Genomic DNA, 15,376 nt, shown 5'->3' on the forward strand with positions numbered 1-15,376 from the left:
AATTGCATCCATTTCTACTCCAGGTGAGAAGCAACAGTGAAAATGAAAAATTCCACTCTTGAGGGTATTGCTGCTGTGCTTCTTGCTTCCAGAGAACAAGTAGAATGGACCATGAAAGCTGGACTGGGATTTGTGCTGTACTCTGGGAGAGGGGCTAGTTAAAGGATGAATGTTCCATATCTTCCATGGGTCACGTCTGGCTGAGAGATTTCAAAAGAGCACCAACTCTTTATTTCAGCTGTGTTGTTTCATGTGCCTGCTTCCACCCATGTCACACATGACTGTCACAGATAAGTCTTTTGGTCAGTTTTCTTTCCTGGGGGTGCTGCTTCAGTGTAATTCTTCCTCCACAGCTTCTGGTTCTTCCTTTTTCTACTCTGGCCTCAAGAGGAAATTCAAAACCTCAGGGACAGTTGGATCCTTCCAGAGTCACTAGTATTCTGTGGGAGGCTCTCATTGAAGAGGGGTGAGAGCTCTCATGGTATGGTTTATTCTGAATGTGTGATATGAACCCAGTGCTGAACTTGGGTGCCAATTAAATATGAAGATCATCCTTGAGATTAAATTAAGTTGTTTAATGAGAACACCTAAGTGATAGGCAATGTTAATTTCAAAGGAAACTCTCAAGGTGTCCCAAAGTATTTCTAGATTTTTGTCCTGGTCACTTAAAAAAAACCATGGCTCCAAACTACAAAGAAATCAACAATAGTATACCTATATGTTATGTAGCCGAACAGTGTTGAATACTGAAACAATTTTTCAACCATTTACTCTTTGCACAACTTTTTATAGCGCTTAGAATTTAATTGTTGTGCTAGTACCAGAAAAGCAGACATGCATGGCTAGTAAGTAACCTCTGTGATTAACCGCTACTCTAGTGATGAATTCAACACTACATTAAAGCCAAACATTTTAAAAAGCAAGAAACAAAGACAGCTGATAAAGATTAATTGTGAAACTAAAAACATATGACTATCCAGTACAAGTTATTACATGGCTAGAAAATACTGAAGCCTGGCTTTCCGATTTCAGAAAAACAACAGTGATAGTGCCAAGTATTTAACTAAGTACTTATGCTTTGTATTAATTGCTGCTTTTGTTTTTTTTAGAATTAGCCTGCAATATTATTTCATGATTTTCCTGACAAAAATATTTATTACCAGTTCCTGATTGCCTTGGAAAACAAATCAGGATTAAAACAGATGCTATTTTAGCAAATCAATTAGTAGACCATATTATTTTTAAAACTTGCAATTTTATACATCAAGCATCTGTACAAAAATGAAATGACAATGAAACTTTTATAAAATAATTACACTCAATTCCATTCCATTCCCTTAATATATATAAAGAAATAGCTTTCCATTATAATGTGCAGGTTCAAATGTTTTCTGATCTTTCTGACCACAGAATGTGATAAAAACCCTGCAAAAAATATATTCCGGTACTAATATTCTGCTATACAACATAAAAAATATAGCACGTACCTGAGTGGAGTTAGATAGTTGTTTTTTCCACGGCTCCTCTGCGCTGCTGGTCAGGTTTGTGCGGTTATGAGGTAGAGAGAGTGCGTTTCGCTGCAGGTAAGGCACGTTTCCATTACTTCCACTTCCTGTTATGTGATTATTGCCTATCAAAATAGTGTCTGTACTACCCAGCGTTCTTGCTGTGCTGCAGGGAACTGAGCCTGCTGGAAAGGGTCCATTTGCCATAGGCTGCCCAGGGCAGGTTGGACGGATTCCATGCTGCGTGATGTTAGGCACTCTGGTTAGAGCAACCTGAGGCTGCTGACCAGAGACAGAGTTTGTAGGCAAAGACGAGTCAGCTGTTGGCCCATTAGCAATTCCAGTAGATCGTACCTGTGCAACTCCCGTCTGCCTCATCTAATAAAAAGCAAGTAAAATATAAAGAATGTTAGCAGAATAACTTACAGAATCATGTATTTCATGAGAGTTTTTTTGTTTGTTTTTTGTTAAATAGATATGACACACTGAAACTATGATACTCTAGTAAATGCTCTTAGCGGATGTAAGATTTTCTTCTGATTCCTGTGAATCTGCCACAAATGGCGCGTCATACATTACAAGCAGATAGAGTGACTTATTAATAATGCCATGTTTCTGTTTTTCCCCTCTAAAATAGCACATACATTAAGGGTTAAAAGGTCAGAAGATCATCATCATCATCAACAACCTTCTATTCGACCGTCAGTCAGAAAAAAGTACATTTGTCAATACACAGTTAAAACATCCAGGAAGATTTTAGAACTTAGCCAACACTAAAATGGGCTAAACAGATAGCCCCATAGGTCAGAAGATGATTTGTGAGTCTTTTGTAAGCAAAAGCTGCAATTTACTAATATGTGCGCTGTTCATAAGTCATCTATGCACTTGTAACACAAGAAACAAGGAAACCTTGCTTAAGCTACATCACACACACACACACATACACACACACATGTACTCAGGTGCAAAACAATCTTATATTCATAAGTATTTGTGAACATTTGATGCTTCTTTTTCCAAGGCACGGGGGGTGGGGGGTGGGCATCATTCCTGTCAAGTAGTATAGAAAAGTAGTCAACATGCAGAGTTGGCATGAAAACTAGAAACACAAAATACTTAATAAAAACCAATTCACATGTCTAAAACAATTAAAAACATGATCAATAATTATTGCTTATTTTTTCTAGATTTTTATTAACAGTGCCATCAGTCAGCACAAATAACTAAAATCAGTTTTGCCCAAAAGCTTTCTGAAAAAGCACAGCATCAGGACCTGGCAGACCTCTCAGAAGAGGGCATTCCACAAAACTGGCAGCCTCGCCAAGGAAGATCTGCTCCTAGTAGACATCCATGAAACTTCGTTCAGCACTGGCAGCTGGAGCAACGTCCCCAACGCCAGAGTATATGATGGGGCACATATGAAATAAGATGGCCCTTAAAGATACCAGGTGACAATAATTTAGGGCTTTAAATGTCAAACCCAGCTCTTAATATTGAGCCCAGAAAGATATGGATCTCACCCATACTCTACAAGTGGAGAAAAGGGGGAGAGAAGTGATAGCATGTAATAAAGGGGCATAATAATGTATGCTGCCTTACTGGTCCTTTCCCTTCCAACAGAGGGAGTCCGGAGAAGTCTGAGGCAGTACATACATCATCATGTAATAAATATGATTTCAGAGGAGAACAGTTCCTCAAAATGATTGTTCCAGTCTGCTGGTAGGAGCTGCAAATGAAATAGTTCTCCTCTCTCATCATTTCCACTTAGATACCATATTGTATCATATGGTGAAGCAAGTCCCTGACCTCCAATCCAAGAAAAATGGAAGATTTCTTTGTTTTTATAAAATTCTCGATCAGATCTAAGGACTGAGTTCACACATTACGTTAGTCATATGGGTTAAATTTCATTGTCTGAATGCATGCTACTATATCAATCATTGTGTGATGAGTTATTGCAGGACACTAACTAATTGCCATATTCATCTTAGCTGGGAAGCAAGATGTTTAACACTAGTTAGAAACCTTCTAACTATCCCTTAGTGACTAGCATGTCTTCAACATACACATTTTAGTAAAAAGAATGTCAAAAGTTCCCATTGAATTCACAGAGTTCTTGAGGCATGACTATGGGTTGCATCCAACACTTGTCTATGCGCATGTCAACATACAGACTTCCACTAGTGCAAGGGACCACCTTTTCCTCTCCCCTGCAGCCCCCAACTCCTGCAGCTGCCAGTGTTGGAGAAATCCCCTGAAACAGATCTGGGGGGTGCAGAGGGCTGCAGGGGAAAATAAAGGAAGGGAAAATTCTTGTTGTGCAAGGAGAAGTCGGCTCCTTCACGACTGGATTCCACCCTATGACTTCTTCAGTTGTTGGCAATTGTTTGGAAAAGAAAAAAGATAATTAAGACAGGATATGTACAAAACAGAAACAAATGTTTTTTGTTGGCACCTGCTGGTGTTGCTGCATCATGACACACTGACTCTCCAGCTGTTCCAGCAGAAGTTTCTGTGCTGGATTTAAATTATTTCTATTTGCACGCAGCTGGTCCAAGTGCTAGAAAATAAATTTTAAAAAATTACTTAGGCCCCCTGCATAAGTTTAGATTTGTTTATAACAATTCACGTGACAAAAATCTTCTGACACTATCTGTTTATCATTATATGCACCCCATTCAGTCCATCAATTCCTTTCCTTGAAACAAGTTGTACTAAAAATAAACAGATACAGAACCTACTCAAATTAAGTAAACCATAGATAAGGAATCAATGACTACAGTTCCCATCATCTCTGACCAATAAATTCTTATCATACAAGCAGATAGTGAAGCCTGGGAAAATTCATGCTATTTTGTAGGCAACAGCACATCAGCTGCGTAAGCACAGTGACAACTGTTGAGGGCACTTATTTATTTCCTAAATTTATTCAGCAATTCTCTTTAAAATTTCCCTTCCTTTGGGAGAGAAACAATTTTGTTGTTGGGGAAGGGAAGCAATAGCTACAATCCAGCCCTCAATGAGACAAAGGCTGCCCTAGGCTCTGACTCAGAATAAGGAAGAGAAATGCATGAAGTTGTGGATATTTATTATATAAAGCAAGTGTATTTTGTTTTTAAAGCCAAAACACAGTATATAACTATTATTGTCCTGCTACACATTCAACTATATTTTACCATGATAAAACTGTAAAATAAAGCAATTTTTAACAAAAAGTTCTACAAAGTGTTTAATAGTTATACCAGGGATAGGTAACACAGTGAATTCCATATGTTGTTGGACTTCATCCCCCATCAACCCTGACCATTGCCCATGATGCCTGGGTCGGATGGGAATTGTCCAACAACATCCAGCGTAGGGACTTGACACCCCTGAAGGCTTCCTTGGGGCCCCTGGGCATGTGACCCTCATGTATTGTTATAGATTTGAGAGGGAGGTGAATAAGCAGGCATTTTCTTTTCCCATTATAGGGCTTTTCTGAATGGGGTGGTGATGGTTGCTCAGGTATACACTGTGTGTGTGATTGAGAGAGATGCACTGCAGCAGAGACAGAGAGCAGGAGATGTATTTGTGGTTATGCATAAGTGAAGTGCGTGTTTATGAATGAGAAAGATGCTGGTTTCATCTATCATCTCTAGGTGTGAGTGTATGCAAGAAAGAATGAGTGTGGTGTGGCTACCTTGTATATTCTTCTTTATACTGGGGGGCGTTCCTTATTATAAGACAGCAACAGCATCATTTTGTATGCGCGTACATCATTATTGTGCGTTTGCCACAATCAAGACATAGCTTTCCACAGGAAGATAGTGGGGATTGGGAAGCAGTAATAACTGCATTCTCTAAAATTTTGTAACTGGTGCTTTTTCAAAATTCAAAATGTGCCTTCTGGTCCAAAAAGGCTGCCAACCTCTGATCTAGAGAGCACCATGTGCTGCTCATGATTTATACAGTGCTTTAGGGTGCTCAGTGAAAGATAAAAATAGGAAAAGTCATTTATATAAAACTGCAAATATTTTAGATAAAAATTATGAATTAAAAGGAAATAATTAATGAAAGCTTGGAGGTATGTCAGAAGATGAGAAAAATATGATCAACTTGTGCTGCATGGACATATGTACTTTATGAAAAAATTACAATAGGCTTTCTGTAGATTTACCTGTAATTTCTGTGGTGTCAAGCACCAAGAATGTACTTGTTGTTGTACTGGAGGATGTGACATTGTATGGCCACTGCTCCAAGCTTCTAAAGTGTTCTAAGGAAAACATTAACATTAAAAATGTGAATATAATGATGAAAGAATTTATTAAAACTGTCCACTACGAGTTAAGAATATTTCCTTTAAAAATACTGCTATATATAATTCAGTATTGGTTAATATAATCATCATGGAATAAAAAGTAAAAGATAATCAACTGTGATGAAGAATTAAATAAAACCAAATGGTGGACTTAGAAGTTTATCAAAATTCATCTTAGTTCTTACAATATTATTAATGTGATGATTAAGCATTCTAAATATAAGCAAAGGTGGTAGACAAAATGGCATGATTCTCCCCCCTAACTTTTAGTATGCTATTGTTATAGCTACTGCAATGTTCAACTACTCCTAGTGCAATGTCATCATTGTGAACATTGCTATTCTGATTGTCATTTAAAAGAGTTATCTGAACAACAGATTCATACTCCTGGATGCCAGATTCTTGTAACTGAGTGGGGCTTTTTATGAGAATATATACCTTTGTTGGACTAGATGTTCTTTTCCTCTTGGCTGGACTGGACAGGTCATCTACATGGCTAGAAGGAATCATGTGTAGTGGCAATTGCTGTGAAATAGGTGTTTGACTGAGGCCTAGTACAGGTTCAGTATTTTGATGAGGTTTACAAGCCTAGGAATCAAAGGAGGAAGAAAAAAATATGGTTCTATACATTTTAAAATGTTCCTTAAGCTACATATCTTTTACCAGCTGCACATTTTAATAAGGGCTGTGTGACTATGCTGATCTCATTTATTGAAAACCAATTTCCATAGCATCAAAGGAGCAATGTGTACCTTTCATGGGGGTGTTTTTAAAACAAAAGTCTGCCACAATTTCTATGTGGGATGAAATCTTTCTGATAATCATGAAAATCCACAAAGGTTCTAAATTGGTTCCCCCATATTTCCTCCAAATCACAGGGAGTCTATTCTTAATCTCCCTTTGCTAATTAGTCTTGTTACCACTGAAAACTAGCCCTGTGCTACAGCAAAATACGCTTGACTACTACAGATTGATTGAAAAGAACCCTTAAAAAGCTGGGCACCTGCAGAACATAACCCAACTTCTCACCTGCTGTGCTGTGTTCATGGCACCCTGCCTGGAGGTAAGCTCTGCGGGGATTGGTAGGCTCCATGCCTCCTCAATACTAGGAAGTAATTTAGTTTTATTCTGTAGACTACCTTGTGGTAGGTTACACAACTGAGCCTAGGAAAAATTATGTAAAAAGTAAATTTAACACACGCCTAATTTAGTAAGATCAAGTCCATGAAATCTTCCTAAATTCTGTATTCTACTGTGTCTTAGAAAGAATACATTTTAGTTCTGGGGTTTCAGAGAAGTGCTAAGGATAAAGAGGGTAACCAGAATATAAACCTTTGTGAGAATCAGAACAAAGTTGAGCTCTGATTTCAGAGGTCTCATTAGCGCTTTGGTTCTGAAACTGCAAACAAGAGCAAAGGATAGTGTGTGTATTCTCACTAAATGCTATGATAACTTAAAATGTAGACAACACAAAATATGCATAAATTATATCAAGGTAGAAAAAAATACTTAAGAGAGACCCACTTAAAATGAGAAATTAAATGAAACTGCAAGCTATGATATGTTTAGAATGTATATGGAAACAGGTCACACAATTCACAAAACAATCACATATTATATTGTGTCCTTAGTTTTTTTCATTCCTTCTCCCTACCCAGGTCAGTTAAATGTGTCCCTCTTCTTAGACCCAAGTCTTTACCTGTAAATACTTTATCCGTGCTGCAAGTGCAGAGGTATTACTACAATTTTTGCTTCTGGTTGCATTTAAGTAGCATTTAATGGCATCCTGAGACTGGTTGCAGGACTCATAGAGGGTGCCAAGGTCCATCCAGGCTGCAGCATGACCGTGGTCCAGCTGTACAGCACAGATATAGGCCTGTAATGCATCCATAGGCTGATTCTGCTGCTGGTACAGCACACTGAAGAGAAAGATGAATACAGTTATCAATTTTAGAAAACAAATATCACACCCAGCCTTTTGGTGTGTCTCAGTATACTAAGCGATATCTTCTAGATAATAGTAAATAATGCATGTTTTACATTTGGAAAATCCAATAATACAGCTTTATAAATTGTATGATTTTTGGAAAATCCAGAAATTGTTCTGGAACCATCTTCCTGAACACAATAGCTGCAAAACCTTAATTTGCCACAATGGAATGGGTGGAAGCCACTCCAAAAAACTTATTTTAAACTGTGAATTATACAACTGTAATCCTTAGTCAATTACATCTAAAAATAAGTTTTAGTGCTAGCTTTTAAGAGTACATAGTACAGATTATATCTAGCAATAAGGAAAAAATAATAATTTTGTATTACAGTTATAATATCACTGGGGGTTTAAAGTTGTACTGCTCAAACACATGACTTTATTATGAGGGGGAAATGTAGCTACTTACCCTATAGAACACCATGTGTCTGCACTTGCTTCTGATTTATCAATAGACTGCCTATAAGATATAAAGGCATCCTGAACTTTCCCAATACTTGAATAGCACCTGCGGGGAAAGAAAATGTATATTTATCAATCTACATATCTGAGAACAATTTGGCAAAAGTTTGTCTTTAATATCAGTAGTTAACCTACATATTGCAAAAACCTGCTGTCTCAATATGTATACACTATACTTCATATATTTAAACGAACTCCAGTGGAATGTTCCATCTACTAAAGAACATTGTAAAAATGAAAGTAGCAAACTATCAATTTCAGGACAACCAAAACTGGGTCACTTCATGAAATACAAAAAGATTATCTTATTTATTTGTTCTCTAAATAGAAATTTAGTTAGTAAGTAAGTAAGTAAGTAAGTAGGTAAAGTGGTGTATTTATTTTCATATTGTAAACCATCCTGTGATCCTTGGATAAATAATAAAATAAAATAATAAATAAACTATGTTTACAGTTTCATCTGTGATATGCTGTAGTCTGAAAACATACATGGATTTTGATATATGGGTCCCTGCCATCAAATAAACAGCCTATTAGAACAGAGTAATTTTTAATATTAAATAAAAGGAAGTGACATGAAAATGCCAGGGATTGATAAATTCTAGAATAATATTTACTAAAGTAGAATAGACTTTGCCACAATAGTTTATTTTTATCTAACAGTGTTCTTTCCTATGTAAGCACCCATGTTTTTTCAACAATAGTGCCTATACAAAATTAGCCATTCTGATTTATTTTTCAGTTGCTGAGATAGTGTAAAAATACTATCTTCAAATATCAGGTAAGGTAAAGGACCCCTGGACAGTTAAGCATGTGCGCAGACTCAAACTGCCAACCTTCTGATCGGCAAGCCCAAGAGGCTCAGTGGTTTAGACCACAGCACCACCCACTCCCTTCTTCAAGTATTAACACCATACAACACAGGAAGAAGCAGGCATTATACAACACAGGAAGATGTGGTAAGGCTAGAACAGGACTGTCAAACCAACACAGCTCACTAACTACATGCTGTGGCCTCAATCCAGTATATCTGAAGGAGCATCTCCACCCCCATCGTTCAACCCGGACACTGAGGTCCAGCTCTGAGGGCCTTCTGGTGGTTCCCTCACTGCAAGAAGGGAAGTTACAGGGAACCAGGCAGAGGGCCTTCTCAGTAGTGGCACCCGCCCTGTGGAACACCCTCCCATCAGATGTCAAGGAAATAAACAACAGTCTGAGTTTTAGAAGACATCTGAAGTTTAGGGAAGTTTTTAATGTTTGATGTTTTATTGTATTTTTAATATTTTGTTGGAAGCCGCTCAGTGGCTGGGGAAACCCAGTCAGATGGGCAGGGTATAAGTGATGATGATGATGATGGTGGTGGTGGTGATGCAAGGTGCTTTGACATCCCCTTTGTTTTCTGCATTCTCAAGCAGGGAGCAAAAACAGTCTTATCAAGCTGGGAATTGTGTTACCTAACGTTAATGTTGAGCTATGTATGGCTTGGTATCTTTACAGTTGTGAAGGACTGGGTTAGAACATAAAGAGGATACTAACAACATCACTTTGGGTAGATTACAAAGAACACAAACGTCTTAACTCCAAATAATGATCTAAATAATGGTTTTGCTGAAGTTATTTTGCTATACGTATAATGAACAATGTCATACATGCTACAAAGGCTAAATTATCCTAGCAATGACACATTTCCCCCCAAAATAATTAACCTCAGATAAAGTACTAGCTCTGTGGTTTTCATACTAAGATTAAATCAGACATTTGTTCTTTCAGTGTATGCATGTGTTAATATTGCAGACTTTCAAAATGTATTTAAATGGTATACCACCCATTTTTACCTTCCAAGGAAATACCAGGACTGCCCAGAATTGGGATCTGCCTCTAGAGACTTCTGGAGACACTGAATAGCATAGTTTTCCTTGGTGGCTTTATCTCCTAACTGATCCACTGTGTGATGCATCCACCCTAAAAAAAGAATATATACATATACATGGCTATTTGTATTTCAGCAGGGATGTTATTGCTACTCACTGGCCTGACATCAACTCATGTTGTCCAAACAAGAAGTTGTGATTAATTTTTTAATTAATTTTAAACAATTTATACTACTTAATTACAATCAGCTCCAAGAGGAGACTCAATACAATGAAATTAAAAATTATTTATGGCTATAAAATCAGAATTCAATTAAAAGCCTGCAGGAAGAAAGCAAAGTATTCAGTAGGCACCAGATATTCAACCTTAACTGTTTACTATAGTTTGAAACAAGCCACTGTTTTGAACAAATCAGTCACATTAATATTAACCCTAGTTTGTTGGTTCAGATGACACAAGTTGTGGTTCAGCAAAGAAGCAAAATCTTCCAAACTATTCCAAGCAGCTGTACCAGAGAAGAAAGTGAGGGGGAACATCAAAGCTTAAGGCTCAGTGTGGCTCACTTTAGTCGTGCTAAGCTATGGTTTAGCACAAGGATTGGAAACCTGCAACCTTCCAGATGTTGTTGCATACCAACTCCCACCCATCCCAGACAGAATACCCAGAGGTCAGGGATGATGGGAACTATAGTTCAAAAACATCTGGAAGGCTGCAGGTTCCCCAATTTTGGTTGAGCATGACTTGCTAATGCAGTCATTGAGTGCCTACTGCATGGTTTTTAGAATTTATAAATCACATAGAATAACTTTTGTAAGCAGAGCAAATAAAAAACCCCACAGGTGCACAACCTATTTATTGAAGCCCTATAATCTGCCTCTTAACCATGGTTACGAACTTAAAATTTGAGTATTAGAAACACTAGGAATATTAGGCTTCAATGGCTGGTGGCTCCTCCTCCTGATGCCACTACTTTGACTCTCCTTCCCCTTTGCGGCAAGAGGAGGAGGAACCGCCAGCCACTGGAACTGGGGCACATTTGGCTCTGCACTTTCTGAATACTGGAGGGCACAACCCCCATACCAAAAATGTTTGGGGGCCCAAAAGGGCTCAAGCCCCAGGAGTTGGCACCCCTGTCGCTAGCATTGAAAAGCAGTACAGCTAGAAATTTTAAGTAAGCAATTACATATTTCCAAACAGAACTTGCTACTGTCCAATTCTACCTCCTACTCAGTGAAGTCCTTGAAGTCCAAGTATAACCTCTGCTGAGTGTAACAGCTTTTCATATAATGGTCAGGTACAATATTCCCATAGAAGAGATAGCAAGCTGGGCAAACTGAAGCACTTTTGGCCTTTGTTAAGGCTGTCAGGTAAGGAAAGGAAAGTTTGTGTACATAATATCTGACAAATGGCTCTGAATTTGACCTATAGCCCACCAGACATATACAGCAACATTTTATTGCAGGTCCCATTTGTTTTAATCTGTTAGCATCTGAACTAAAAAGGAACTCCTATATTTAATTCTATGCAACTAGCAGCTAGAGGCAAACAGTAGCTAAAGGTAACTAAAGATAATAATACTTAATGAAGGAAATATGAAGTATCTCAAATATTAACACGTAAACAAACAGCAATTACAGCAGTGTCAAAATACATCCAACCTACTTTAAAAGCATTAAGACCTGCATAAGACCTGGACTCATTAAATCAATCCATTTCAACAGAAAAGTTAATTTTCATTATTAGTCTCTGTGTAAAAGTATAAACTCTTATAGAAAAAAATCTTTTGAAAATACATGTTAAGGTTACTTTAGGAAACTAAAAGATTCATCCTGTATCATCTGTTGCAACTGGAGTCATATCTGAACTGCACCTCTGAGCTGAAGGACTCAACAACAAAGTTCCATGCCACTCTATAGCCAGCAAATAGCTGTAGAAAATCATGTACAATAATTCCTTTTCCCTCACGTACCCAACTTCTTTTACATACCTAACTGCTGTAACACAGTTGCTTTCACTTGTGCAGGGAGATTTTCAGTCTGCAAAAGTTGTTCATATTCCTTCTTTGCCAAGTGATATTTTCTCTAAAAAGGAGCAAAGCATATTTATAAATGCTGGATTTTTTTACTGATAATCTGGATTGGTATTATAGTCAAAAACAAGAACATAAGTGAATTTTAATAACAATTAACATACAGCTGTAGAATACTGCTTTCACTGATAAATAAAACATCAACACAAGTATGATGAATAGTAGCTGCTGGTTCAGTATTACATAATAAAATATGAACATACTACTCTTGTGAGTGGCTGATCTATTAGCTATGATTTTGATAAAGGTGACCCTTTATTCCTATTTTGCTACATTAAGAAGGTTCTACTGTGTTAATGTTGGTGGTATCTGATGTTTAAGATGCCCATAAGTGACTCCAAAATGGGGAAAAGCTATTGATCTGGGTTGATAAAGAATCAAAGCAAATTGACAAGAGCAACTAAATGCTGCACATTAAATAGGATATCATAGCTAATGATATTTGGTTCTACTACTAGCTAATTAAGTAATCTTCAAACCTTGTCTCTTATGTGTTAGTGCTGATGGGGAGAGAAGATATAGATTTTGACACAAACAAAATCCCTCAACTGAGAAAACATCCCTTTTTATGTTTTCTGCCATCGTTTCTCCTGTCTGCTACTTTTAGACCATTTCCCCACCTGGTTAGAGTGCCTTTCTCCTTCCCAAATTGAGTCCAGGCAATCACAAATTACAAACTGATTGTGAAGGTATATAACAAAACAGATATGCTGATGTAGTGATGTTACTAAAGGCAAACAAGGTTCACCCAGAGTAAGGGCAATGCTTCATGAGTAGGTGAACTTTTCTATCTCATTTCAAAAATCACTGATGGGAGTAGCTTCTCAATTCTGACAAATATGTTTGCTAAATCACATTTATTCAAGCTTAAGTCTTCTTGCTATATAGCATAGTTCTACCTTAACCACATTTAATAACAAAAAAGTATTATACACTTACCTGGGTTTCATATAAATGGGCAACGTGAAACCGAACTGTAAAAGCAGGGAAATTCAAGAGAATTAAGTACTGTAGTATATATGTATACACATCTGTTGGAACATTTATGTGTTTGTGAGTGGATGCTGAATGATAAATCAGGGTAGAAGAGAGTCTACACAGGTGCTAGAGACTCAATTTTTAAAATTTATTTTATTTATTAGATCTGTATACAGCCCTATACCCGTAGATCTCAGGGCAGTTCACAACATATTTTTTTAGTTTTGTAAAACTAGACTTGATGCTAAATGTATCACTATCAACCACATCATTTGGCAGAAAGATGGCAGGCATGGGAGGCTGGGTATGGGAAAGTTTAACCCTTTTCCTCCTAGGCATAGTCCCAATAAAAATCACACAACCCCCATCTGCTATTAGCCCCAGAAGGAATGTTTCCATTAGCACAGGAACTTCCCTTCCATGAATAATAACAGGTCCTGGGGTACAATTTCCTAGTGGGGAGGAAAAGCCTCTCCTCCCTGTGCACTGTAGTCTTTACAAGCCGCCAGCCCCATTTTCTTTTTCAATGTCATTAAGTTTTGAAAAATGAGCAATATTCACAGATTCTTCAGAAACATTTGGTGGCCCTACACTAAAATCCTGCCCGTACTCCAAGTTGTTGTCTATGGTACAACACTGGTCATTTCCCAAAACATCAGGATACAGAGTGAAATCAGATAAATTCTTCAAGCTAATAGTAGTAATAGTAGTAGTAATAATAAACCAAGGAGCTACTAATGGAAATATTTGTGCTTGGACTTAATCTCTCAGTCTTGCAATATAGCCTGGATGATAAATGCAAATACATACATTCCGGACTGTCAGATATTTCTGAGTATATATAACTATAAATCACAACAGCTTTAAGGCAAATAGGTAAATTTCCTGGAAAAAACACTACAGATTCTGAATTTAATCCTAATAAAGAATTCTTTTCCTGCCTGTCATATTTCAGTCATTTTTTTCTCCACTGTTGCTAACACTCTTTTTCGTGAACCAAAATGAGTATTGTGGCATCTTGAAGACTAACAAATTGATTATGGCATAAGCTTTTGAAGAGACTGATTTTATTCTAGCAACCTGGAATCTCTGTCCACCATTTGAGAGCCAACAATATAGACTTAAAGAGTAACATGAGAATAAAAGACGTGTTCCCTACTCTGGGGAGAATATAATCTAAATCTTGACAGTAAGGGAGACAAAAGGAAAGAGAGCAAAGAACAGAGAGAAGGAAAAACATCTGCCTGAAAAAGCACAATAAACATTTTTAAAAAGAAATTGGAGAGATAATAGTATGAAGAGATCGAGTTGAGAAGATGTGGTCTGTGATAAGAAGGAAGACGAGGAGAAAATGAGCAAAGACAGTAAAAATCTGCAGAGGTGACGAATATCATATATTAAATCTGAAATAACCAGCCAAATCTCTCTACAGAGCTCTAATTACTTTGTCATATGGTACAGGGGGTATAGGGAATTTCTTCAGTAGAAGAAAATTAAAAAGCCTACTGGAAAAGCCTAACGTAGCCTTGAACCCAAACAATTGTAAACAAAGCACACAATCAAAAACAGCAGTTCTAACTCTGTAAACACCAATTTGGCTTTCCATTGGACAGTTTAGGGCAGAGCTTTCCAAGCTTTTAATGTTGGTGACATACTTTTTAGACATGCATCATTTCACAACATAGTAATTTAGTTTTACTAGCAAACTGGACATTAAACTAACCCCTTTCCAGGCCTGGGAGGAACGTGGTGAGCGTTCGCGTGATGCACCAACACACTTATGCAGTGGCTTTCAACCAGTGTGCTGTGGCACTCCGGGGTGCCTTGAATGATGGTCGGGGTACCGCAGGCAACCCTGGCCTCTGTCCCTATTTCCTTCCCTCCCTCCTCTGATGCCCTCTTGCATCTCGGCTGACCAAAGGCTTGCACAGATGTTTGTTGCAGCTCTGGCTACAAGCTACCCAGGCAAATGCTGCCTCTGGGGCTGGCCAAGGGGTCCTTCCCAAGCCCCTGTAGGGCAGTGTGAGGAGGAACTTCTCTTTGGGGAGGCAGCTGCAAATGCCTGGAGGACTGCCAAGGAGAGGAGAGATGAGAGGAGAGGAGGATGAGGATACACTCCACCAGAGAGGGTTTTCAAAAAAAGGGTGAGAGGCTGCCAGCTCTGCAGACAAGGGGTGACATAA

General features: G+C 37.9%; 1 protein-coding gene across 4 annotated transcripts in view; it reads right to left on the bottom strand.

Annotated features, from left to right (window-relative positions):
• The window catches only part of KDM6A (lysine demethylase 6A), a 103,586-nt gene that overhangs the window by 35,855 nt on the left and 52,355 nt on the right, over positions 1 to 15,376 (bottom strand). For 2 of the 4 annotated variants that reach the window (XM_053386868.1, XM_053386872.1), the window contains exons 8-17: positions 13,155 to 13,189; positions 12,114 to 12,207; positions 10,090 to 10,216; positions 8,202 to 8,300; positions 7,502 to 7,721; positions 6,832 to 6,966; positions 6,241 to 6,390; positions 5,662 to 5,757; positions 3,961 to 4,065; positions 1,488 to 1,883 (exon numbers count right to left, since the gene is read on the bottom strand). In XM_053386868.1, the coding sequence (XP_053242843.1) occupies positions 1,488 to 1,883; positions 3,961 to 4,065; positions 5,662 to 5,757; positions 6,241 to 6,390; positions 6,832 to 6,966; positions 7,502 to 7,721; positions 8,202 to 8,300; positions 10,090 to 10,216; positions 12,114 to 12,207; positions 13,155 to 13,189 (1,457 nt within the window). The remainder of the gene's footprint in view (positions 1 to 1,487; positions 1,884 to 3,960; positions 4,066 to 5,661; positions 5,758 to 6,240; positions 6,391 to 6,831; positions 6,967 to 7,501; positions 7,722 to 8,201; positions 8,301 to 10,089; positions 10,217 to 12,113; positions 12,208 to 13,154; positions 13,190 to 15,376) is intronic. The other 2 variants (XM_053386870.1, XM_053386871.1) reach the window with 2 other exon arrangements.

Source organism: Podarcis raffonei, chromosome 4 (assembly GCF_027172205.1).
Source record: "Podarcis raffonei isolate rPodRaf1 chromosome 4, rPodRaf1.pri, whole genome shotgun sequence".
In the NCBI taxonomy this organism is placed as follows: Eukaryota; Metazoa; Chordata; class Lepidosauria; order Squamata; family Lacertidae; genus Podarcis; species Podarcis raffonei.